The 23,567-nt window shown below is 46.0% G+C and overlaps 1 protein-coding gene across 1 annotated transcript in view; it reads right to left on the reverse strand.

The window, feature by feature from the left end:
* hydin (HYDIN axonemal central pair apparatus protein) overlaps window positions 1–23,567 on the reverse strand; it is a 172,124-nt gene that overhangs the window by 12,921 nt on the left and 135,636 nt on the right. The window contains exons 48-73 of the mRNA XM_063197456.1: window positions 23,177–23,359; window positions 20,586–20,705; window positions 19,581–19,740; window positions 18,518–18,690; window positions 18,110–18,308; window positions 17,566–17,665; window positions 17,033–17,132; window positions 16,586–16,754; window positions 16,237–16,478; window positions 15,263–15,359; window positions 14,650–14,854; window positions 13,618–13,850; window positions 12,955–13,103; window positions 12,289–12,484; window positions 11,950–12,058; window positions 11,097–11,324; window positions 10,461–10,828; window positions 8,942–9,102; window positions 8,698–8,789; window positions 5,869–6,088; window positions 4,801–5,022; window positions 3,335–3,461; window positions 2,907–3,072; window positions 2,031–2,178; window positions 1,292–1,495; window positions 428–653 (exon numbers count right to left, since the gene is read on the reverse strand). Coding sequence (XP_063053526.1) covers window positions 428–653; window positions 1,292–1,495; window positions 2,031–2,178; window positions 2,907–3,072; window positions 3,335–3,461; window positions 4,801–5,022; window positions 5,869–6,088; window positions 8,698–8,789; window positions 8,942–9,102; window positions 10,461–10,828; window positions 11,097–11,324; window positions 11,950–12,058; window positions 12,289–12,484; window positions 12,955–13,103; window positions 13,618–13,850; window positions 14,650–14,854; window positions 15,263–15,359; window positions 16,237–16,478; window positions 16,586–16,754; window positions 17,033–17,132; window positions 17,566–17,665; window positions 18,110–18,308; window positions 18,518–18,690; window positions 19,581–19,740; window positions 20,586–20,705; window positions 23,177–23,359 — 4,597 coding nt within the window. The remainder of the gene's footprint in view (window positions 1–427; window positions 654–1,291; window positions 1,496–2,030; window positions 2,179–2,906; window positions 3,073–3,334; window positions 3,462–4,800; window positions 5,023–5,868; window positions 6,089–8,697; window positions 8,790–8,941; window positions 9,103–10,460; window positions 10,829–11,096; window positions 11,325–11,949; window positions 12,059–12,288; window positions 12,485–12,954; window positions 13,104–13,617; window positions 13,851–14,649; window positions 14,855–15,262; window positions 15,360–16,236; window positions 16,479–16,585; window positions 16,755–17,032; window positions 17,133–17,565; window positions 17,666–18,109; window positions 18,309–18,517; window positions 18,691–19,580; window positions 19,741–20,585; window positions 20,706–23,176; window positions 23,360–23,567) is intronic.

Genomic DNA, 23,567 nt, shown 5'->3' on the forward strand with positions numbered 1-23,567 from the left:
CTGACCAATAACTGGAGAAGGCGAACCACACCACACCACACCACATTATAAAACATTACAAGCCAGTGCAACGTAAAAAGGTAAGTTGCCCTACTGTCTTAACCCCTATGTTATAATGTTACTGTCACCAAAAGTATAATGGTTATGTCTTAATCTGTTACTTAAGGCTCTTGGCACTGTCATAGCAATGTTGTTATGATGTACAGTAGTTGAGTATTTTCAGCATATAGTGAATAGGCCCACCGGCGACCCCATCTGCAGTAAGAGGATGCATTAACTGAACTCAAGGCTTATTTCAATCGAGGCTTTCTCAGGTTGGGTTAACTTACAAATTTAAAGCAGAGGGATAGCTTACTTCTTTTTACGTTTAACTGGCTGCAATGTTTTACAGTGCACCACACACGACACCACACCTCTTGTGACCCACCTTTACTTTGATGCCCACGTCCCGGAGCACGCACTTCTCCAGCGGGCAGAAGGAGATGGCACAGCGGCCCTGCTTGCCCACGCTGATACTGTACTGCTCTGGCTTCACCTGCAGGTGGCGCAGTATGGCCGGCGGGCCCCACAGCTCGTACTGCACGTCCAGGACAAACAGCCCCGGGTTCGACACCAGCAGCGCAAACGTGGTCTTGTCACCCAGCTGGACCTGCAATTCCAGGAGAGAGAGAGAGAGAGAGAGGCCATGCTGGTTTCTGTTTTCAGCAGTGCAGGGCTCAGATTGACCTAAAACTTTTCCCTTTTCTTTTACCAGATAAATTTCAACGGTATAAGCAGGTATAAGCAGGAGGTGCATGTGTGACCAACCTGTCATTATTGATAGGGAGGTCACACCTCCACAACAACATCAGATGGTTTTAAAGCATGTCATGCATCAACATCCATTTGACCCTCTGATGAAGACGAAGTTATACCATTGAAACATGTCAGGTCAAAGATAAAACTTGTACATGTCTGAAGTATAAGAAAAACCTAACCGTTACTTGAACACTTGAACAGTTAGACATAATGGACGTCATACATCCCTCAAAATTGAGCTCCTGGAAAATGTCATTACAGGTATCTGACAGGGTTGAAGTCTCCATGGAGTGGAACATTGTGGAGGAGACTTTTCTGTTCATATACGTACTGTCATTGTCATTAAAGGTATCTAACCTTTTGTGTTCATATGTGCTGTGTCATTGTTATTACAGGTATCTGCCCGGCTTAAAGTCCCCATGGTGCGGAACATTGTGGAGGAGACTTTTCTGTTCATATGTACTGTCATTGTCATTAAAGGTATCTGCCCGGCTTAAAGTCCCCATGGTGCGGGACGTTGGGGTCCATGTCGAAGGTGTTCCCCTCAGGGTCCTCGCACAGCACGGAGGCCCTGACACTGTAGCAGTCGGCCTTGACGTTCAGCACCACCGGCTGCACGTGGCCCTGCACACACACCGCCAGGTTGAACGACACCTCGCCCTCCTGCGTAGGCTTGAACGTTACCATCAGTGGCACCCTGCCACCACGACACAGCAAACAGAGTACATTGGTTAGAGTTAAAGTGAAAATTGATTACTCATTATGGTTAGAGTTAAGGTGCAATCTGATTGGTTAGAGTTGATGCAATCTGATTGGTACCACGAATTTGAATTGCAAGTGTTGTATAACTGTGTACTTGCTTGTCTTTTGGTGCCAGTGGTTAAGTGTCTAATTGCTTGTCCTGTGGTGTCAGTGTTGCCTGTGTGTCTACTTGCTTGTCCTGTGGTGCCAGTGTTTAAGTGTCTACTTGCTTGTCCTGTGGTGTCAGTGGTGTCTGTGTGTCTACTTGCTTGTCCTGTGGTGTCAGTGTTGTTTGTGTGTCTACTTGCTTGTCTTTTGGTACCAGTGTTTAAGTGTCTATTTGCTTGTCCTGTGGTGTCAGTGTGTCTACTTGCTTGTCATGTGGTGCCAGTGTTGCTTGTGTGTTTACTTGCTTGTCATGTGGTGCCAGTGTTGCTTGTGTGTCTACTTGCTTGTCATGTGGTGCCAGTGTTGCTTGTGTGTCTACTTGCTTGTCATGTGGTGCCAGTGTTCCCTGCATGGGCTCCACGTCCAGCCGGTCCAGGAAGCCGTCTGAGTGGCGAGAGCTCTCCTGCACCGAGAACTGGAACGGCTCCCTCTCCTGGTTGACCAGGTACATTGTGTGCTGAACATTGCGACCTGTCGGGGGGATACATACAATACAATAGCCGTATACAACATAACTTGCACAAACACAGTTTTAACAATTCATCGTAATTCAGTTCAATTCAATTCAATTCAACGCAGTTTTCCAGACATAAGGGGATCTATATCACAATAAAAAAAAAAAACAGCACAGTAGACAAGACAGTCAGACACACTGAAAAACATTCTGCATGAATAAAAACAACACATAAAGAGACATTAAGACATTATATAAGAGACTAACTAAGCTTACATTAAATAGACTAGATAGACCCTCCTGGCCAGGTGTGCTTTTTTGTTCTCCTAATGACAGTATAGCATTTAATTTTGATTTTAATTAAACTTTTAATTTAAACTTTTAATTTAAACTTTTAATTAACTTAAAGTATTTTATGTAATTTAATTTGAGGTATATTATATTTTATATTTTTTTTCCTTCAATACAAGAGTGGATTGGCCAGAAACATGACCCTACTATATAAAGCTTTGTTGAGTATGCAGTGAAGGTATCATGACAATGATGACAATAATGTACAGTATAAGAAAAAAACACATGGAAAACGGGCTTTGTTGTGACAGTTTTTACGAAACTAAGAGAAATACAAAGTGTGGAGAGAGAAAGGGCCGAAATGAGTGAGTCTCACTCCCATAGAGTGGTGTTTGAGAACAGCGATTACTATCATCAGTAAGGCTGAGCGGGTATGCCCGGCCAGGCCACTCACCCACACGCAGGCTGCCCATGTTGAGGTGCGCCCGGTCCATATAGACCATGGGCTCCCGGGCAGTGCCCACCAGCAGGAAGGGCACGCTCAGCTTCTGCTCTGGAATATGGAACATCCAGAAGGATTCCAGCAACTCCAAGCCCGTCGCATGGTAGTCAAACCTCACCTGGGCCAAACACACCAGGGGACATTACACGAGGGCATGGCACAGCTCAGGAGGGGACAGCAGTGAGGAGGTGACATATTGTGCATACCTTGGCATACCTGTTAACACTATGCATGACTATATCTATTAACACTGTACATTATGCATTACTTAATTTCTGACTAGCTCTGTTCAAATGTGAGAAATTGCAAAACAGACAGCAGAGTACAGTACAGTACATACTGTATGTGCACACTTTGAAAGCTACTGTACGTCAACTCACCTCCACCTTCTTGCCAGGCAGGATGGAGCTCTGTGGTGTGTGGCATTTAAAGGGAGTGGGCTCGTTGTCAATGCACCTCCACTCGTAAGAGTAGGGCTTGTTGGTGGGGTTCACCAAGAAGAACAGCCTGCAGTCGGGACACAAACATTTTATCCAGTGATTTTGCTAGCGTTGGCCATGTGCAAATTGTGCAATATTGAGTACACAGGACAATGGACCAGTGAAGGGGGTCTGAAGATGTACAGTATCTTCCATATGATTGTTAGTGTGTGTGTGTGTGTGTGTGTGTGTGTGTGTGTGTGTGTGTGTGTGTGTGTGTGTGTGTGTGTGTGTGTGTGTGTGTGTGTGTGTGTATGTGTGTGTGTGTGTGTGTGTGTGTGTGTGTGTGTGTGTGTGTGTGTGTGTGTGTGTGTGTGTGTGTGTGTGTGTGTGTGTGTGTGTGTGTGTGTGTGTGTGTTATAGGTAGTGGTCTAGCTACTATTATTGTCAGTAGTACGTTGCATTGCACTTTGATTTTTGAATTTGACAATATTCCAATCTAGCCTGATAGCAGACACATACTGTATGGCAGGGGTATTCAATTATATTTCAACAAGGGCCATTTTTTCAAATTCCTCCCAGTAAAGAGGCCGTATGTATTATGGTTGCTGACTGTCAATGAAAAAAGTATGACTTCATTGAAGTGGAGGGTCTGGGGGCTCTCCCCCAGAAAATGTTGCATTTCCTAGATGTAATTTCCTGCATTTTAACGTCCCGTGTCCCATTTCAGCATGATAACGGAGCACATACTTTTATCTCTAAATTCCAAAAAACGATTCTATATTTGAAGGGGCTTGTGGGGGGCCAGAACCTTACTGTCCAAGGGCCTCATCTGGCCCCAGGGCCACCATTTGAATAGCCCCGCTGTATAGGCTAACACTCCAATACTAACCTGATAGTGGGTACATGCTGTATGTAGTATGGTCTAATACACTGATGGTGGGCACATGATGTAGTATGGGACAATACACCACCATTTTTTTGAACAAACACACACTTGACCTCACCATAAGCCACCCAGCGCCCCCTTGACGTCATCATAAGCCTGCTAACGCCCCCTGCAACTGAACGCCATCCCTCTCAGCTGAATCCTTTCCAACACCCCCCAAGGGCTCACTAACGCCCTCTGGGGGACTCTAGTTCACCAATACTCCAATACTAGTCTGATAGAAGGTACATAGTGTGGACCAATACAGCAATACTAGCCTGGTCGTGGGCACATATGGGACAATACTCAAATACTAGCCTGGTAGTGGGCACATATGGGACAATACAGCAATTCAAGCCTAATGGTGGTCATACAGTGTCGTATGAGTCAGTACACCAATGTAGCAATACTAGCCTGGTGGTGGGCACATCTGGGGCAATACAGCAATACTAGCCCACTATGGAAGTGAGCACATATGGGGCAATACAGCAATACTAGCCTGGTAGTGGGCATGCCAATGCCAATGGAGGTGAACTCGATGACGTGCGTGCTGGCGTCGAGGGTGCAGCGCGCCGGGGCTCCGTTGGGGCCGCGCATCTCAGGGTTGCGGCGGTTCGCCCTCAGGTAGTCGGAGTCCTCCAGGTGGAAGTGGCAGACGGGGAGCAGGCTGAGACCCTTCACCTGGATAACGGGACCCTGCTCCTCCCTCAGGTTGGGGATGCTGACACATGGCAAGACAAGGACAAGGACAACAGTGGAAACGGGAACAAAAACAAGACCAACAACAACAACAACTGTCAAAGCAGGAACAAGAAGAAGAAGAACAACAACAACGCAAACAACAACAATAGAGTCTGTCACCTAAAATACTGTGATAAACTGCTCTCAGAAACAACACAGAAGAACAGAAGAAAAAAAAAACAAGCAAAGAAATGCATGGAGCTACTAAAACGGGAGAGTAGTGCATGTGTCAGGACAAGCTGTCTAACAAACAAGTATAGCTTGCAAGAACACAAAAAAACACTCTGGGGCTATTGAACAAGCTCCTGGAGATGGTATCGAGACAGAGCCAGTGAGATAGCAGTGTCTGGTTAAGGTAGGCTGTGTTGTTTACAAGCGAAAGGAGAGTTAAGCTTTGAAGTGTTTTTCTAAGTTGCAGTGTTTCGAGACATCCAAATAAGATGTTGCTGATGTCGGTGTTCTGTGCTAGGCTAGGGTGACCTGGTGTGTTGCAGTTGTCAGCACACATATCATGCATACATATTTTGGAAACACAAGGTGTAAGTAGAATACAAGTGAATAGATAGCAAACCATGTAAAAAAAAGAAATATTAGATTGAGGCTGTGAGGCTGTAAGTTGAACAGTGAGTGGAACTGTTGAATAGTTTGTCCTGTCCTGTCTATTGTCATGTCAATGTCTTGTTATATTTGGGTTAATGTAATGTGTTAAAACTTTGTTTTATCATGTCATAGGCAATACAACTTGCCTGATGTTTACCTCACTTGCTGACAAAAATCTCCCCATCGTGGACAATACAATTTTCTAACTCTAACTCTAACGCCTCACCTGCAGACTAGCTGGGCCTCGTACTGAGCCACGCCGATGGGAGAGAACTTGACGAGGAAGGTCTGAGTGGCCCCCGGGGCTATTGTGCCCACGCTGGGCCCCACGGAGAAGGGCGGCAGGTCGGGGTCCCCCAGCAGCATGCTGGACACACTGCCCAGCGAGGAGCAGGGACGCAGCGCCGTACCACACTGCGACCTGCAGCCACTACGCATCGGGTCATCTGCAAACACACACACACACACAAGCCTTTAGCTCTTCCACTGCTTAACCCTTTTGCACAGAGCCTATGCTACAAGACTACTGCCACCAAAACTGTAATGGCCAAGTTTTAGGGTGGGTTGCACCAACGTGGTTTAAATTTTAATCTACATTTAATCTAAGTTTAATTTTTAGTTGTGTTGCACCAAACTTAAACCCAGTTTAAACTTAGCTTCCAGTAATCTCTGATTAAATCCAATCCATGGCTAAACTCAGATTTAATACCCCACTTAAACTGAGATTAATTTTGAGTCTGTTGCACCAGTGATTTTAACCCAAGGATAAACCTGCATTGCCTGATTAATTTAAGCCACCCCTGGAGGAGGTTTAAATGCGTTATTCGGACAACATGGCTGCTGTTATTCGTCTGCTTGAGTTACAAGGTAGAGTTCCACGCATAAATATTCAAGATAGGCTAAACCCTGTTGAATTCTACAGCAATAGTGAGTTTCAGATTCACAAAATAGGCCCTAATAGTCTGTTGTGGCACCCATTCTCCAGATTCTCGTTGCTTATCGCCACATGTTGTTTCCAGATGATGGATGGTGAACTATTTGGTGTCTACAAGTCCAGTCTGCACCATAGGTCCCTTGAATATAGGCTAACTTAACTGGCCTATTGCAAATAGATAATGACATAAATAAGCAAATATGATTTGATTTATTAATTTGCATTAAATGATGTCACTCAAAAGTTCTTCAAGTGCGTTGTTATGAGCTCAATGGCTTTTCCATGCTCTGCAGCCTTTCTTTTTGCATTAAAATAACCTCCTTCTTCAGTCATCTGAGCAGAAAGACAGAAATTGATGAGCCATAGCCATAACAAATAATTCCATTCACCAATTATTTTCCAAAATATGACGAAATTGAACAAAACGGTAGAATTAAGTAGACTTTAAAAAAACGTGTCATCTGAAGATAGTAAGGATAGGCTATGTCTTTAAAAAGATAATCAACTATGCTGCTGTAGAAGGTCCGGCGCCTGTCACTTTAATTTCATGGTCGGACCCAAACAGTGACGTCACGTCTGTGAACAAACTTCATGGAAGCGGGTCAGAAGTGCTAGGTATTAGGCCTACCACTACAACTACCGAGATGCTCATTTCTATTGATGCAGTGTAAATAAAATAAACAAAACAGAATCGCCATTGGATTATGTGGAATGTGTGTTCTGTATGCTCTTTTCAGTAAGTCATTACCTTAGAAACAAGAGACCACTTCGTGAACAGGATTCACTTACAGTACAGTACTGTACAGCCTACAGTAAAACTAGCCTCGCTGCAGCATGTTCTTAACGAAACGGACATTAAATTAGTGTTATGCCAAGTTGTTACAATGGTTATAAATTCACGAAATGAATAATGCATTGCCATTTCGTTTAAAATCAGTGCTAAACATTTAATACGAAGTGTTATGTTGGTATATGACAGGTTATTGGTGGACATGAGTCCAACTCCAATGACGTTTTGTAGTAGACGTCAATGTGGACTGTAAAGTGAAGTCAGCATCTACGAAGCATGTTCGTTGTTTGTAGCCTAGCCTACATCAATGACGAATTACTTTTTTATTTTGGGCATTAACTGTGGTGCTACCACTTGACGTCTGGTATTGAAAAACGTAATTGATGTAGCCTACAGACATATAGGTGGAGACTTGGTGACGTTAGCAAAGTTAGCAACTTTTCTCCTGTCCAGAGCATCAAAGGGGTAGGAGAGGGAGAGCTGCTTCGGGATTAATATTGATATACCTTCGCCGTCAGCGGGTCAATGTTTTCTTTGTACAGTCCCACTATGCCGCCTCTCTTCTGTTTCCATTGCTATCTACCGGTATCTTAACTTTGATGCAATGTAACGGCCGCTACGCATGCAATGTTTACAAAATGTCAAACAGGCCGAATTCCAGACCACTGAACGTGAACGACTATCCCCATAGGCTACAACTCAATGTGTGATCGTTTGTTTGTTAAATATTCAATAATAAATGTACGTTTTGTCTTTTTAGGCACACATTTGACCTACCCATCAATGGTGGCTGATGAACATATTTAAATCTACTTTAATCCTTGATTAAACCAGTTTAGGTAATCCAGGTTTAAATTTAAGATGTGCAACACATCTCGGATTAATTTAAACCCTGTTTAAACATGGATTAACTAAACTCAGTTTAGGCCTAAACTAGGTTTAAGTTAAGCTATGTTGGTGCAACCCACCCTTAATCTGTTACTTAAGGCTCGCTGTAATGCCATAACAATGTTGTTATGATATAGAAGTCATTTAAGTGAAGAGTGAAACTCTGTACAAAGAGGCTACTTTGCAAGGCAGCAACTGCTATATCAGCTGCATAAGGAACACTACATGCAATATAAGCAGGTAACCTCTGACAACTCATACACATTGCTGATGTTATCTGATGACAGGGTCTAAGAGTAAGCTCCTGTGAGTTTTGTTGTCATGACAGACAGACTAGGTTTTTACATCTGAGCTGTTCATATGTGAAAGCTTATTATGTTAACATGCGTGTCATGTTTTACCGGCGTTATCTATAGCATGTATACATGTGTGTCTTGTCTTACCTGTGTTGTCATCTATGGTGAGTGATTCTCCCCCGTACATCATCTGCCAGGAGTAGTCCAGCTGAGTGCTGCCCGTATTTGTCATCTGAAGCCTGAACACATACCGTGCAGCAGAGAGAGAGACAGCAAGATAAGCACACACACACTCTATATTGCATTTAAACATACATCCATGGCTAGCCATGTGAAACACAAACCCAGACACGCACGCACGCACCCACATATTAGGGAGGGCCACACCTACCTGTAGACCCTGGTCTGGTAGAGCATGGTGTCCTTGAAGTGTATTGGCTCGGAGTTGCAGGAGAACTGTGCGTAGTCACACACAGCGCTCAGGAGCAGCTCCAGTTCTCGGGCCGAGTTGTCCAGCAGCGTGTTGGGAGGCTCCGGGTCGATCTCGATGACCTTCAGCACACACATGAAGGTCATTGCACTGCTAATGCAGCTAAATTCAGCAGGGGGGGATAGCCAACTGATTACAAAAGCCCCTTCAAAAAGCACATGAGTGAAGCCTTCCCCCACTGCCATAAGGCAGCCGCTTGCCATAAGGCAGCCGCTTGCCATAAAGGTGCTGTTTCTACATAGCCTGGCTGCTATTTTTCAATGTAGATTTTTTTTCTCTTGTTTAGGTGTAAACGCAACATGTGGATAAAAATAAAAACTCCATTGTAACAAGTGCATTTTAGCACCCTAAATGTGATATTTTTATAGCAGAATGTGTAATATGCGGGTTTTACATCTATGCTTACATAAACGGAAGGTCAAAACCAATGTGTTTTCAAAAATAGCAGGCTACGTGGGAACAGCACTTTACATGACTGGGTTCTGAGCAGGTAACAGTCTTCCTGCTTTCATGAAGTATTATTTTTGTATATAAGATCTGTGTTAGCCTAATTGACCAAATTGAGCCTAATTGAACGGAAATGTCCCATAGCTATTTTAGAGCTATTGGGCCCATCCTGAACCAACCACGAATAACTGAATGCAGCATATACAGTAGTAGCAGGGGGTGTTCACTCACGGAACTAGCTACTAGCCACAACTGGCTAACCCTAACCACGGGCCAGTGCAAAATGAATGGGTGTCAATGGAGTTTTCTACCATTATAATTTTTGTGATTTTTTATAATTTTTTGTCCTGAAATATTAATATTAAGTTCGAAGCTAGAAATAATAAGACCCCATTTGAGTAGCGTTTCGATTATTTTGTGCCACTAGATTATTATATACTGGGTCACAAAGCTCAATTTTTATGGGGTCAAACCCATAAACATTAGCGCGATGCTAGCGAGTACAGGTTGAAATCTTCTAACCTGCTGTAAAACTACACACCTGAACGATTTGTCAATACAGCCTATTGTTAAACAACAGTCATAGTGCTTACCAGGAATGTTTTGTTGATAATATTTGTGACTGGAAATCGCAGTAGCAATGTATTTAGCATATGGGTTCCCCTTTCCATTCCATACATTTTCCCACATGAAGGACTGAACTACGCTCGCCAACTAGTGGACACTCCATAGTTACTGCAGTATGCATGCAAAGCTAACTGGCTACAATGGGAACCAATGAGACTGAACCTTCTCCCTGTTAGAGATTCTCTGGTAGTAGCCAGAGAAAATCAACTCCCTACTGAGCCCCTGTGGGCTGATGGGTTGAGTCAAGACAGAGTCCTGGTGCTTTTTCCTGCTGAAGCCAAATCCAATACGGAGTGATGGTGTGGTGATGACACCCTGCTAGCTACAGTAGTTGTGTGTACAGTACCTTCCTCTTGCCAGGCTCCTTCTTCTGTGCTTCGGTGAGTTTGGAGGAGTCCATCCACTTGAGGGTCCTCTGGCGGTCGTCCCAGTCGGGCACCTGGTCGATGGGCTGCTGGAAGGTGACGCGGCTCACCTTGCACCTGTGCATCTGGGTGCTCAGGGTGACCGGCTGCTTGGAGCAGAAGGTGACGGTGACGTGCTTGGAGCAGCCCGAGTGCAGGTGACCCACGCGTGGCGAGAAGGACACCTGGGCGCCATCTACGGGCCACTCGAAGCGCAGCGCGTCCGTCCAGCTTAGGTTGACCATGGTGAACGTCTCCTGGTAGGGTCTGCCCACATGGCAGTTGCCAAAGTGCAGGTGGTCTGACTTAGCTGAAAACGCACAGCACAAATAAACCACTCAATCTGCCTAATATATACAGTAACAATAAATTGGGGACAATAAATATTATACTAATGAAAATGGAAATTCTTGTCATTCATTATTAGTGATACTAAATAAAAGGGAGCTTTAACTTTTTTCATGACAACTCCGACCAGATAGGAAAATCATTCATGTACATCCCCAACTTGTAAGTAGTGCAATGTAGTGCAATGTAATGTAGTGCAATGTACTGTAGCAGGCTGTGTGGTCTCTTACTGTTGGTGGTCTCCACGCCCCTGCTGTTGATGTTCTCCAGTGCGATGATATCCTGGTAGCTCTCTCCCAGCAGCTGCACCTCCGTCTCCTCAAACAGGTTATCGGCCACCACCAGCCGGATCACTGCCTCAAACGAGCGCGACACGCTCGGGCAGAACTCCACCTCGAACTCCGCCTGCGTGCCCACGTCCATTACCAGGTCCATGGAGCTGCACCCGGCTGACGCATCTGGAGCGGGGGCAAGACGTGCGCACACACACGCACGCATGCACGCACACACACACACACACGCACGCACGCACGCACGCACGCACGCACGCACGCACACAGCAGGACAACATCGGAACTCTGAATGGGGAAATAATGGCTGGTTTATCCCATTTTAGCCTGGTGCTGTGTATAACCTGTTTGACCAAGGCGCCATGCTACTACATTCAGGCTCTTGAATTTGAGGGTTTTTTTTAAATGAACATGTGGGTTTGTTAGAGCTGTATGAACACATTATTATGCAAGATGAGGGTCCTAGCTTTTAAATGCAACTTATTTCATATTTTGATGTGCTTCCGAGGCTGAGTTATTTAGGTTTTAATAGGCAGAGGGCACCTTTTCCAAAAACGGGAAAGGGCATTCAGCAGTTGTTTTTCCAGGTGCCTTGGGTTAAAATGGGTTATTCTAGTGTAGACTATGGAGTGATTTTCTAGGATGTCAAGGTGAACACTTGTATTACTGTTGCACTGTGTTGCCCCCGCTCCAGAGTGAAATTGAATGGGAAGACAGACTGTGACTGGCATGAAAGAGGCTATGTGAAATAGACATGAGGTGCTAGCAGGCCCAGCCTAGTGTACTACTGTACCTCGTGGAGTGCCGTCCTCTGGCGGGTCAGGTGTGACCACCTCAGCTGTGGAAGAGGCCACAGTCCTGATCCTGAAGGCCCCCAGCTTGTCTTGCAGCTCCAGGGTGGCCTGAAGAACAACAGGTTGCACTTGAAAAAGGACGAAGGTCCGAAACGTCGTGCAAATAAAATCACTGGGAGCATTAACAGTGTTGCGGACTTCTATCATTTATTTCTGAAGAACAACAGCTTATTAGACGACATTCAACAATCATCATTATCTGTGCAATATAATTATTTCAAGTATGACATTGCAAATAGTGAACTTTATTGTGTGCACATGTGTTGATGTGCTCCCACCTTAGCAGGCACGTTGCAGTCGTTCTTGATGTGCAGGGGTAGGAACTGGGACTTCCCCACCAGCTGGCGTCTGAACTGCAGCAGCGGGTGTCCACGGGAGTTTCTGACGACAGGGCGCAGCACGCTCACACATGGCAGGTTACCGTCCCCAAACAGGTCCACCACCATCAGCTTGGCCTTACCCAACGCCATCACACTACACATACCCCACCAAATACACACACACACACGCATGCACGCACACACGTGCCCAGACACACACACACACACACACACACACACACACACACACACACACACACACACACACACACACACACACACACACACACACACACACACACACACACACACACACACACACACACACACACACACACACACACACACACACGTCCCGCACGCACACAGGCATTAAGTCTTCAACACTGACGTAGACAAGCAATTTATGCAATTAGCAATTAGCCTCTCTCATGGGACTGACACAAACAACAAGACACAGGCAGAGTCAGACTATTAGGATCAAACACTGAACTGCAGGGGCAAAAGGCTAAGAAATTTAGTTTTTTGCACATCAGAAACCTGCACACTGAGCACAGCGGATAAATAAATGACCCAGGGGCAGATGTCTCGGATGGTTTGTGTGAGTGCTGGGCCTGTGCATACCTGGATGCCCCCTCTAGTACGACCTCAAAGATGCCCTGGTAGGTCTGCATGGCTGTGGGGCTGAAGGTGACGACCGCGAAAGCGTGGGAGTGGCTGGACAGGCACATCTTATTGGGGACCAGCTCAAACACCTCATTAACCACCTTCGACTGGGCAGGACACACACACACACACACACACACACACACACACACACACACACACACACACACACACACACACACACACACACACACACACACACACACACACACACACACACACACACACACCACACCACCGTAAATTGAAAGGCACAACATTGACAATTGATTTGATGTTTGATTGGTACTTCATGTTCCACAGCTCAAATCATTTGGCTGTTAAATGCTGCTTTCTGATTGGTTGCTAGAAGAGCAATACAATCATTTGGCATGCACTGCTCCACAGTAGTTCTGTCAAAAATGGTCAATTGGTGTGCACACTCCATTCTGCACAGACAGCAGTCTAGCATCCATACACACCTTAGCTTACTTCATCCTCTTACCCACCTTGGTCTGCGGTCGAACGAGTTCTGAGGTCTATGGCAATCAGGCAATTCCTTACCCGCCTTGGTTTTCACAATCTACACAGACTGCAGTCTAGCATGCAAAGCTTACTACACACTTCAGCCCCTTCACCCACCTTGGTCTGCAGGGAGCGCGCAGAGAGGCTGAGCTCGCAGGGCACCTTGCCGTTGTTGGTGAGGCGGAAGCGGGCCTTGGCCGACTGGCCCACCAGCACGTTGTTGAACACAAACTTGTTCTCGTCCTCCACGTAGATGCCCAAGGCGTCCCGGAACTGCTCGCTGTGCAGCAGGCTGCTGTTCTTGCAGATGTGGTGCTCCTCGAAGATGGAGGAGACCTCCTTGATGATGCCTTCAAGAGGGTGGAGTGGAGGACACAGGAGGCACGAAGGAGACATCAGAGCTCTACTTTAGCCATATATCTTTCCTCTGCCTATATTTCATATTATCATTCATCAGATAAAAATGACATCAGCTAGCTACCATTGGATGCACATTACAGTATTATGCAACAATGGCCTCGTTTACATGGGACATTTAATATCGAATTAACTCAATTTAACTCTGAATAAAGCTTAATTCCGTTTTTAAAACATCATGTAAGTAAACACATCACAATTCACAATTAAATGACAGTTCAATGCAAACTTGATGAAACCATTTAATTCTGAATTATTATTTCGGAATTAAAAAATGTCATGTAAACATGGCCACTGGCATAACAGTGTCACACTGTACATAAAGAAGTCAATTTAGTGTAATTAATTCACTACATTACATTACATTACATTGCATTTGGCAGACGCTTTATAACCAAAGGGACTTTCAAAAGAGGACATAATCAAGCCAACATCACAAGCAAATACAAAGAGCACAGGAGATATACAGAACAACAAGTGCAGTTGCAAAGAGGGGTTAGTTTAAAAATATATATATATATATATAAAGAGTAAATAACGAGTACACACACACACAAACACAAACACACACACACAAACTAAACTAAACTAAACATCATGTCAGGAGTCTGCCATGTCTGCCATGTCACTACACACACGCACAGACACACAAGCATGCACGTATGCTCACAGACACTGACATAACAGAGGCACGGCCACATGCTCAGAGACACACGCGATGCACACACTCACCTGCCATGCAGACTTCAGCCACGACTCTGTATGGGATGCCCCCGGGGTTGTCCAGAGGGTCTCTGTCGCTGATGTCCAGGGCCAGGAACTCCTGCCAGAAACCCGACTGCTCCGCCACACACTCCACGTTCACCACCTGGCTCGCGCCAGGGCCGATCATGCCGAAGCACGGCGCCACGGTGAACACACCCGCCGTGAAGCGCGTCTGCAGGAGTCCACATGCACACACACACAGGTACACACACGCACACATGCACACACGCACACGCACGCACACACACACACACACACACACACACACACACACACACACACACACACACACACACACACACACACACACACACACACACACACACACACACACACACTCTTTTTAGGGACAGTTATTCAAAGGTGCTGCCATAGATGTTGTGAAATCCCTGTTGGACTGGTGGACTACTGCACTGACTCCGTGGGCCCACTATTCCCATATAATTGCACATTTTCCCACATACCCAATGATTTGTACACAAGTACCCTGTAACCCACTGAGCTAGTGGACTATTACTGTGCTGAGTGAGTGGGATGAACCTGTGGCAGTGCTGTGCTGTGCTGTGCACCGGTGTCTCACCTGGCCCAAGAGTGAGCCCTCCTTCTGGATGGACTCGCTGCGGCGCAGCTTGCCCGGCTTGGCAGAGTGGCTCTCTCGTGACGCCCTCTTGCTGATGCTGTGCAGACACAAAAGCACTCTCACAAATGCTCTCTGTACCACCAACATTCTGTCACACTAGCACAGGAGATTAAGCATCACTTGAAAGTAGAGTACTTTTTTTTAACCAGTTTACGTCCAGAATTGATAATGCCCATTCTCAAGCTGTTGTCTTTTTCATTTTGTCTATTTTCCACCACCATCATCATATCATGTCTAAAACGTACATTTTGATATTCGTTCTCTATTTCTCTCTCTCTCTCTCTCTCTCTCTCTCTCTCTCTGTTTAGTTGAAGTCTGATGCATGATGCAGAATAACTCACTCCCTGACTTTTCCTGCTGAAGCCACATTCCAAATAAATTGAAACCAACATGTAATATCCCCACACATCAAACACCTACCCAACCGTTCTTTTGATTTAACATATTCCAAACCCTCTTTTTTAGGAGTATTTTTGTGTTGAATTAAATTAAGAAATTCATAGTGGTCCACTGCGATCTAAGTACAGGTAGTCAGATGAAATGTCACAATCATACACTGCTTGTTCCAATAACCTTGAACAGAGGAGAACAGCAAACTAATTTAAACTGTTTCAATAACAATAGCACATCTACACACAGTGAAATGAGAGCCATGCTATATCAAAGGCAGAATCGGCACGGGTTGGCCTACATATTCGGTTCATAAAGAATAACTTCTTTATATTTCTATGAATGAACAGAAAAGAAAAAGTCACTTGAATTGCGTCTGCAAGTGTGAGAAGCGTCTTCTTTTTGCATTTCAACAGTGTTCAAGACAATTCATCAATGACCCATCTCGTCTGAAAATGCCCCTTTTCTCTGACACCACTGTGTGTCTTCTTCTACACATCTTAAAAAAGTAAATTCTCTCTCACCCTCTCTTCTGTCCAGCCCCTGGGGTGTCTTTGCAGACCCTGGACACACTGAAGCGGATCTCAAAGTCGCCCCTGTTTTCGATGGTGAAGGTTCGGGACTTGCGGGTGCCATACACGAGAGGCCCAAAGTTGATGTCGTGGGAGGGCGTCAGAACATACTTGGAGAAGACTGACAGCACAGAGACCTTGATGGGAATGATGGCAATGGTCTCTCCATTAGTAGAGATGTTTGGCTCAATAACCTGTAAAGCAGAAACACACAATGATATGACACAATTAGAGACTTCAACACATGTGTGACTTTTACCAACCAATTATACGTCCAGACGGAAGGAAGGTCTCTGCTGACCTGGCAGCGCAGGATTGGCTGATCCTGGATGCGCACTTCTTTACTATAGCGGAAGATGAACTGGATTCCGGCTGGGCGGTCAGTGGGGTGAAGAGTGCCCTTCTGGGGTACGATGGTGAAGGCCGTGTTTAGGTCTGGCATGTCTGCCAGCGTGGACTCCAGAGTAAATCTGATTAAAGGAAAAGAAAAGAAAACATCAGTGGACATGACGGGAGCAGACAGGGGGTTGGCACCAAATTCTGGGCCTTATGGACCCATTTCCAATAGACCCCCACCCCCATCTACTGTAATGTTAACACATTTAAGCCTAAGACACCAGCAAAAAACACTGCACACACAGTTCACCGCTGCAAACCATTCATACAGAGCAAATTCATTTATATATATATATATTTTTTTTTTGAAAGTCAACATATTCCAACTGAACACATGATGTGTACTGCTTACTTGTAGGCAATGTCATATTTGCCTTTATTTTTCAGGTTCACAGAGAGCTTCATCTCCTCAGACACTTTCACAGTTCCAAAGTCCAGCCCTCCATCAGCACCTGGGTATTATATTGACACAAAACAGAAGATAAGCCCTCGTTGCAGGAAGCAGTACTGTATGTGTTAGCAGCCATAAATGAGTGTAGCGAGGCATAATGGATGCCACTGCAAGCTGGGGGCAGAAGCTAATGCATGGTCAAGGCGGTAATGTGCTTGTTTACAACTCAGAGAACATTCATTTCTGTAGCTTAAAGCTCCATTACGGCACCTGTATAATCAAAGTCATTATGCCAGAGCAATATAGCCAAGCACTTTAGTGGCTTCCTCTCTGTGCAAATATCATAATAAGTTCAATGTTCTAGTAAATAAACATTCACCTAAGTGAAAGTACGATGCTCCATTTTAATTATGAAACATAAAATATAAAGTATATATGAAGTATATAAAGAGAAAAGTAAAGTCAGAGCTCATGGCAGGGTGTGGATGTTTCACCTTTGGGGAAAGTGATGTCCAGAGCCACATCATAGGCCTCCACAGACACCTGGATGTTCTCAGTGTGGACAATGCCCAGGATGCCGTCTGCATCTGAAACCTGACACATGAGCACACATGACACAATAAAACCTTATTAGGAGCAGTCACAATATTCAACACTACTGTGCTTTGTACATTCAACTCTAAACATTGAAATGCATTTTCTAACTGATAACTTTTTGAACCTTCACAACACATGCAACCAGTGCTTTTATCCCCCAGCCAGCATTCTCAGAGAGTAGAGTAGAGGTATATATATAAACTTTATTACAGGCTCAGGGCCCAATAGGCAGACACACAACATATAAATAGAAATAGAATGTGCAGGAAAAAGAAGAAATAATAATAATAATAATAATAAAAAAAACAGCAATGATGCCAAAGCATATACAAACTATGTCATGACAGTCTTAAAAGGCAGCCATACCAATGTTTCCACATATATGATTGGTATCATATATGGTACTTTAATGATCCCCATTATTAAGGAGTGCTACGGTACCTCAAGGCGGATGGCTTTCTTGAGGTTGACGGGCTTGACGGCCCTGAAGTGCATCTGTAGGTTGAACTCGGAGAGCGGCAGGATGACGCCCTGGTCCTGGGTCACCCCAAACTCATCGCCCAGCACCTCCATACCGCTCAGACGCCATGCCACCGGCAGACACTTGGTATTACGCAGCACCAGGCTACGAGTCTCCTTCCTAAGCAAGTAGGAGGAGGAGGAGGGTGAGGAAGAGTGTGATGAAGATGACGAGGAGGAGGAAGAGGAGGAGGAGGGAAAGGAGGTTAAGGAAGAGTATGAGGAAGAGGAGCAGGAGGAGGAGGAGGAAGAGGAAGGTGAGGAAGAGTGTGATGAAGATGAGGAGGAGGAGGAGGAGGAGGAGGAGGAAGATGTGCAGCAGGATCTCACCTGTGCAACAGGATCTTGTCGAAGTGCAGCTGCTTGCGGCTCAGTTCCAGCTCTGGCTTGACTCCGCAGCAGGTGAGCCGGAAGATGGCAGGCTCTGGGTTGTCCTTGATGCAGCACACCAGACTGTCCTCCACATGGCCCGGGGAGATGGGGTACGCCCAGATCACCAATTCCTACAGCAGCAACGCCACACACCACACAGCCATTAGCAATAGCAGCACAGTAGAAAATTATTACACACAACGCAGCCATTGCATAGATGTCCGAAGATGATCATTACAACACAGGCCACAGATTTCATGTTCAATGCTGACTTTGTTCATCTAATAACTAACTACTTTGTAGGTGGTGCATCTGATTTCTCAGAGAAAATGCCCCACTACAGTATACAGTATATTTGTTGCAACGCTGACAGCATATTTGTCGCAACTCTGAGAGTATATTTGTTGCGACTCTGAGAGCACATTGTTTCCAAGGTTCCAAGCAACAAAATTGCATCCACCTAAAAGTTCATGCAGCGGTGCCTTGTATTAAATAGCTACTGTGACCAAGGTTTTCCTGTGCACTTGCGACCTCCCATCACAACAACTCTCAGGCGTAGGAGGCACAGGTACCATACCACTGAGCTAAAGGTCTAGCTGATAGCTCAGCTTTACTGAATCTACATGAGGCTTCGGGAGTGTGAATTTCTACTCATCCTACTGCTGAACTCTGCTAGTTGGCTGCCCACCCTACAGTACATACAGAATTTGTATCAACTCTGAGAATGCATTTTTATTCATTTATTTTTTTTTTATTATTTTTTTTTTAGGCTTTTTTGCCTTTATTTCAGACAGGATAGTGGAGGAGAAACAGGAAATGACTGCGGAGAGAGAAACGGGGAAGGATCGGCAAATGTCGCCAGCATAGTAACCCAGTGCCCTACCGTTCGGCCATGGCAAGGCCAACGCTGAGAATGTGGTTAACCAAATTCTGTATCATAGACAGATTCCAAGCAACAAAAATTGCATTAAAAACTGCCATGTAAAAGTTGATGTAGCAGTGCTGAGTTATGAAGAGTTACCTTCTTCTCCTTGGGCTTGAGCGTCATGGAGGGGGGGTCCAGCAGGAAGGTGGTGGCCTTGGTGTCGTGCTGGAAGCAGAACTGCACCTCGGTCTCCACGGGGGAGTGGTTGTGAATCACCAGACGCTCCAGGTTCTCCGGGTACTTCCTCTCCTTGTACCTACGGTGGCCCACAGGGACACACAAGGTTTAAACATAAGCTGTTCTAATATCCTGACTCCCGTCCTCGACCTGTGCTTGTGGTCTCGCGTCTCAAGTGACGCCCAGCCTCGGAGGAGTTTCCCTGCTGTCAACCTATCCCAACAACTTTTGGGGGACTTGTCCCTTCCAACATCCCGATTGCAAATGAGAAAAGCAATTGTGCTTTTGCGAGATATCGAATTAAACTTTTGTCGTCAATGACGTCTTGTGGCATCATCACAAGGCCACAAGCACTGTGGGGAGTATGGACGTTAAGATATTGTAAAGAACCCTGGGGCCTGCAGTGCATACATCAGTGATCCCCACACAAGGGTATGCATACCACTAGGGGTACTTGGGCACACTTCAGGGGGTAGGTGGGGAAAAAATGGCAAATGTTTGGAGCAGTGATATGTGGATAGAGAAAGAGATATAGGGCATGACTGAGGGGTGCTCATGGCATGATAAAAGGCCTTAGGGTGTATGCAAGACAAAAAGTTTGGAAACCACCGGCATACTGTACGACTGTCACACATATGATTGGTAATGTAGAGGTAAGAGGGGCCACACATATACAACATGCCAGCCAGTGAGTGAGTGAGTGAGTGCGTGAGTGAGTGAGTGAGTGAGTGAGTGAGTGAGTGAGTGAGGTGGTGAGTGAGTGAGTGAGTGAGTGAGTGAGTGAGTGAGTGAGTGAGTGAGTGAGTGAGTGAGTGAGTGAGTGAGTGAGTGAGTGAGTGAGTGAGTGAGTGAGTGAGTGAGTGAGTGAGTGAGTGAGTGAGTGAGTGAGTGAGTGAGTCATAGAAAGAGAGGAAATGGGTTCACCTGTCTCTTGTCTTCCCACACAGCAGAGAGCCAAAGTGAAAGATGCCTTTCTGGACGATGTAGACTTTCTGCATATCCGCTTCTGGATTCAGGATCTTTTTACTGTGAGCAAACACCACCCTGCAGAACAGATGCAGTCACACACACACACACAGGCACACACAGACACCCACAGACACACACACACACACACACACACACACACACACACACACACACACACACACACACACACACAAGCACACAGACAGACAGACAGACAGACAGACAGACAGACAGACAGACACACACACACACACACACACACACACACACACACACACACACACACACACACACACACACACACACACACACACACACACACACACACACACACACACACACACAAACACACACACACACACACAACACACACACACACACGCACACACACACACGCACAGACGCACACACACACACACAGGCACACACAGACACACACAGACAGACAGACAGACACACACACACACACTTCAGTAAAACTAATCCACACTGACACTCCTGCCTGCTGATGTTCCTCTACCACACACACACACACACACACACACACACACACACACACACACACACACACACACACACACACACACACACACACCACCTAGGCCCCTGAGTTTCAGTGTTAACACAGAAATTCAGCGTTCCCCCACTACACAGCAGTATGTCTCTGTCTGATTGAATGACCTTTCCTGTGTATGTGTGTGTGCAGCTGCCTGGGTAAGCCTGTGTGTTTACAGCACAGGTGACATTTGCACAGCGATGCAATCCACAGATTTAAAACACGATTTCGGTCTGTAGCGCCACTCTCAAAACAACCTCTCCTCCTACAATGGGCCGGCAGAACTGGTGATGCTATGGCAAAAGTGTTGTGGAAGTGCCTTGGGAACCACACCACGTTCACCTACGGCACCGCTGTGCTGTGCTGTGCTGTGCTGTGCTGTGCTGTGCTGTGCTGTGCTGTGCTGTGCTGTGCTGTGCTGTGCTGTGCTGTGCTGTGCTGTGCTGTGCTGTGGCCTCCCAATACTATTGAACATGTGTAGAGAGATAATTGTAGAGCTCAACGAAGATGATTCATAGACGACTTGAAGAGAAAGACAAGCGTCATCTGTTTCCCTGTATTCAAAAGCCAGAATAGCTCATTTTAGCTCACTGGGGGGCCAGACCAGAGACAGTTTAGATCGAGACGGGACAGCCGCTGCCATCTTGTTGACGCCTTCGGGGTGCTATTTCGCGATTACGTATGTAGACCAGATCTGAGAGTCAATGGAGAAAATTAATAGGGAAACTGAGTATAGGACGGGAGGGAACCCAGCGGTTGTGAAAACCATATGGTTGAAACTACCGTGAAAAACTGATCAATATAGACTACTTGGTTGTGTCATACGAGTCAAAATAAAGCTTTTTAAGCCACTTTTCTCTCGTTTTTTTTTGACAGAGCGCAGGCACAGTAGTTCCGTAACGGCACGAGAGCAGCTGCTTTTCACAACTGAGCATGCGCAACATTTCACGTGCGCCAATGCAGCCAGATGATTGGATCACTGGCAATGCAGCTCAGCAGGCACATTGGCTCTTGTTACCAGAAAGGCGGGAGATGTGCGGGTAGACGCCATATTTGCGTTACGAATCTTCACCGTTCATTTCTATGGACACCTAACGATTCTGTCATATCTCCCCTTCCTAAAAAAAATTCTGGCCAGATCCTTTAGAGTGCCCGTGCTGGACTGGTACAGAGCGAATACACCGGTGGCGACAAGACTAAGCGACAGAGAATTGCTGGATTCTGCAGCAAAAACGATACGAGTGATGGGGGCAACAGAGTATGTCCGTTAAAAGCAGAATGCAAGCATTCTGACATTCCCATTGACTGTAGCGGCTATCGCCGAGCCGCATCATAGCTCCTTTGCATAATATTTACTCAAGCCCAACTACAAACTGTCGCTCAAGTCGCTCAAATCACCTCTAGTCGACCAAACCACAAAATTGTCTCTTCTCTCACCAGCGACTCCATTAGAAGTCAATTACTTCTGTCGCTGGAATCGCTCAGGTCGCGCTTGGTGTATTCGTACCTATAAGTCCATAGCCAGCACCCCCTGGCCATGACACTGGGGCCCGCCGCACATTGGCTCCGACAGCACTGCGGAGCACTTTCCCTTCCGACATAATTCGGACCCCCAAACCAAATTTCCCACGAACATAGCATTGAGAGTCAATGGGCGGTGCGACAAAATAGAAATCGTCTCTAATTGCTATCCGACATCCGCGAATGTCCGCGGACATCGGCGCCAGTGTGCGGGGTTCTATTGAAAACAATGGAATCGAACTTTTGCAGAGCAGTGCTCAGCACTTTGTCGGAGCCAGTGTACGGAAGCCCTGGCTGTGTTTTCACTGGGGTTGGGGTCCTAGCCTGGATAGGGGGTACTGAGGGATACATGGGTAGGGTCTGGCCCATCAGTGAAAAAGGGGCTATTGTGCCCCGTTGACTTGACTTCATATTCAAGAGTGAGTGATCGAGTGGGTGACTGCATTAGGCTGGCATGTCAGACACCTACTTGTGGTCCTTGTTGATGGAGGGGTAGGCACAGATACCCTGGCAGGGCAGCTGGTAGCGTTTCCTGGTGCCCATGAGCTCGAAGTTGAGGGTCTGGTTGAAGGTGCCCACCGTGGGGGTGTGGAACGCCAGCTTCAGCAGCACCTCAGAGTTGGGCGGCACAATCCAGCGGTACGTACAAAGCCTGAGGACAACAACAGCATTATGAGGCGGGCAGGGCTCTAAATTAACTTGTTTTCATAACCAGCCAAAATGGCTCGTAGATGTTAATCTTACTAGCCAAACACACACTCACTAATGGGTCAAAGTGGCTAGTAAGTTGGTCTTTTCTACCAGCCAAACTGAAATTTCACCAGTCTTTGGCCGGTTGGCTGGTGTTAATTTAGAGCCCT

This window comes from Engraulis encrasicolus, chromosome 4 (assembly GCF_034702125.1).
Source record: "Engraulis encrasicolus isolate BLACKSEA-1 chromosome 4, IST_EnEncr_1.0, whole genome shotgun sequence".
In the NCBI taxonomy this organism is placed as follows: Eukaryota; Metazoa; Chordata; class Actinopteri; order Clupeiformes; family Engraulidae; genus Engraulis; species Engraulis encrasicolus.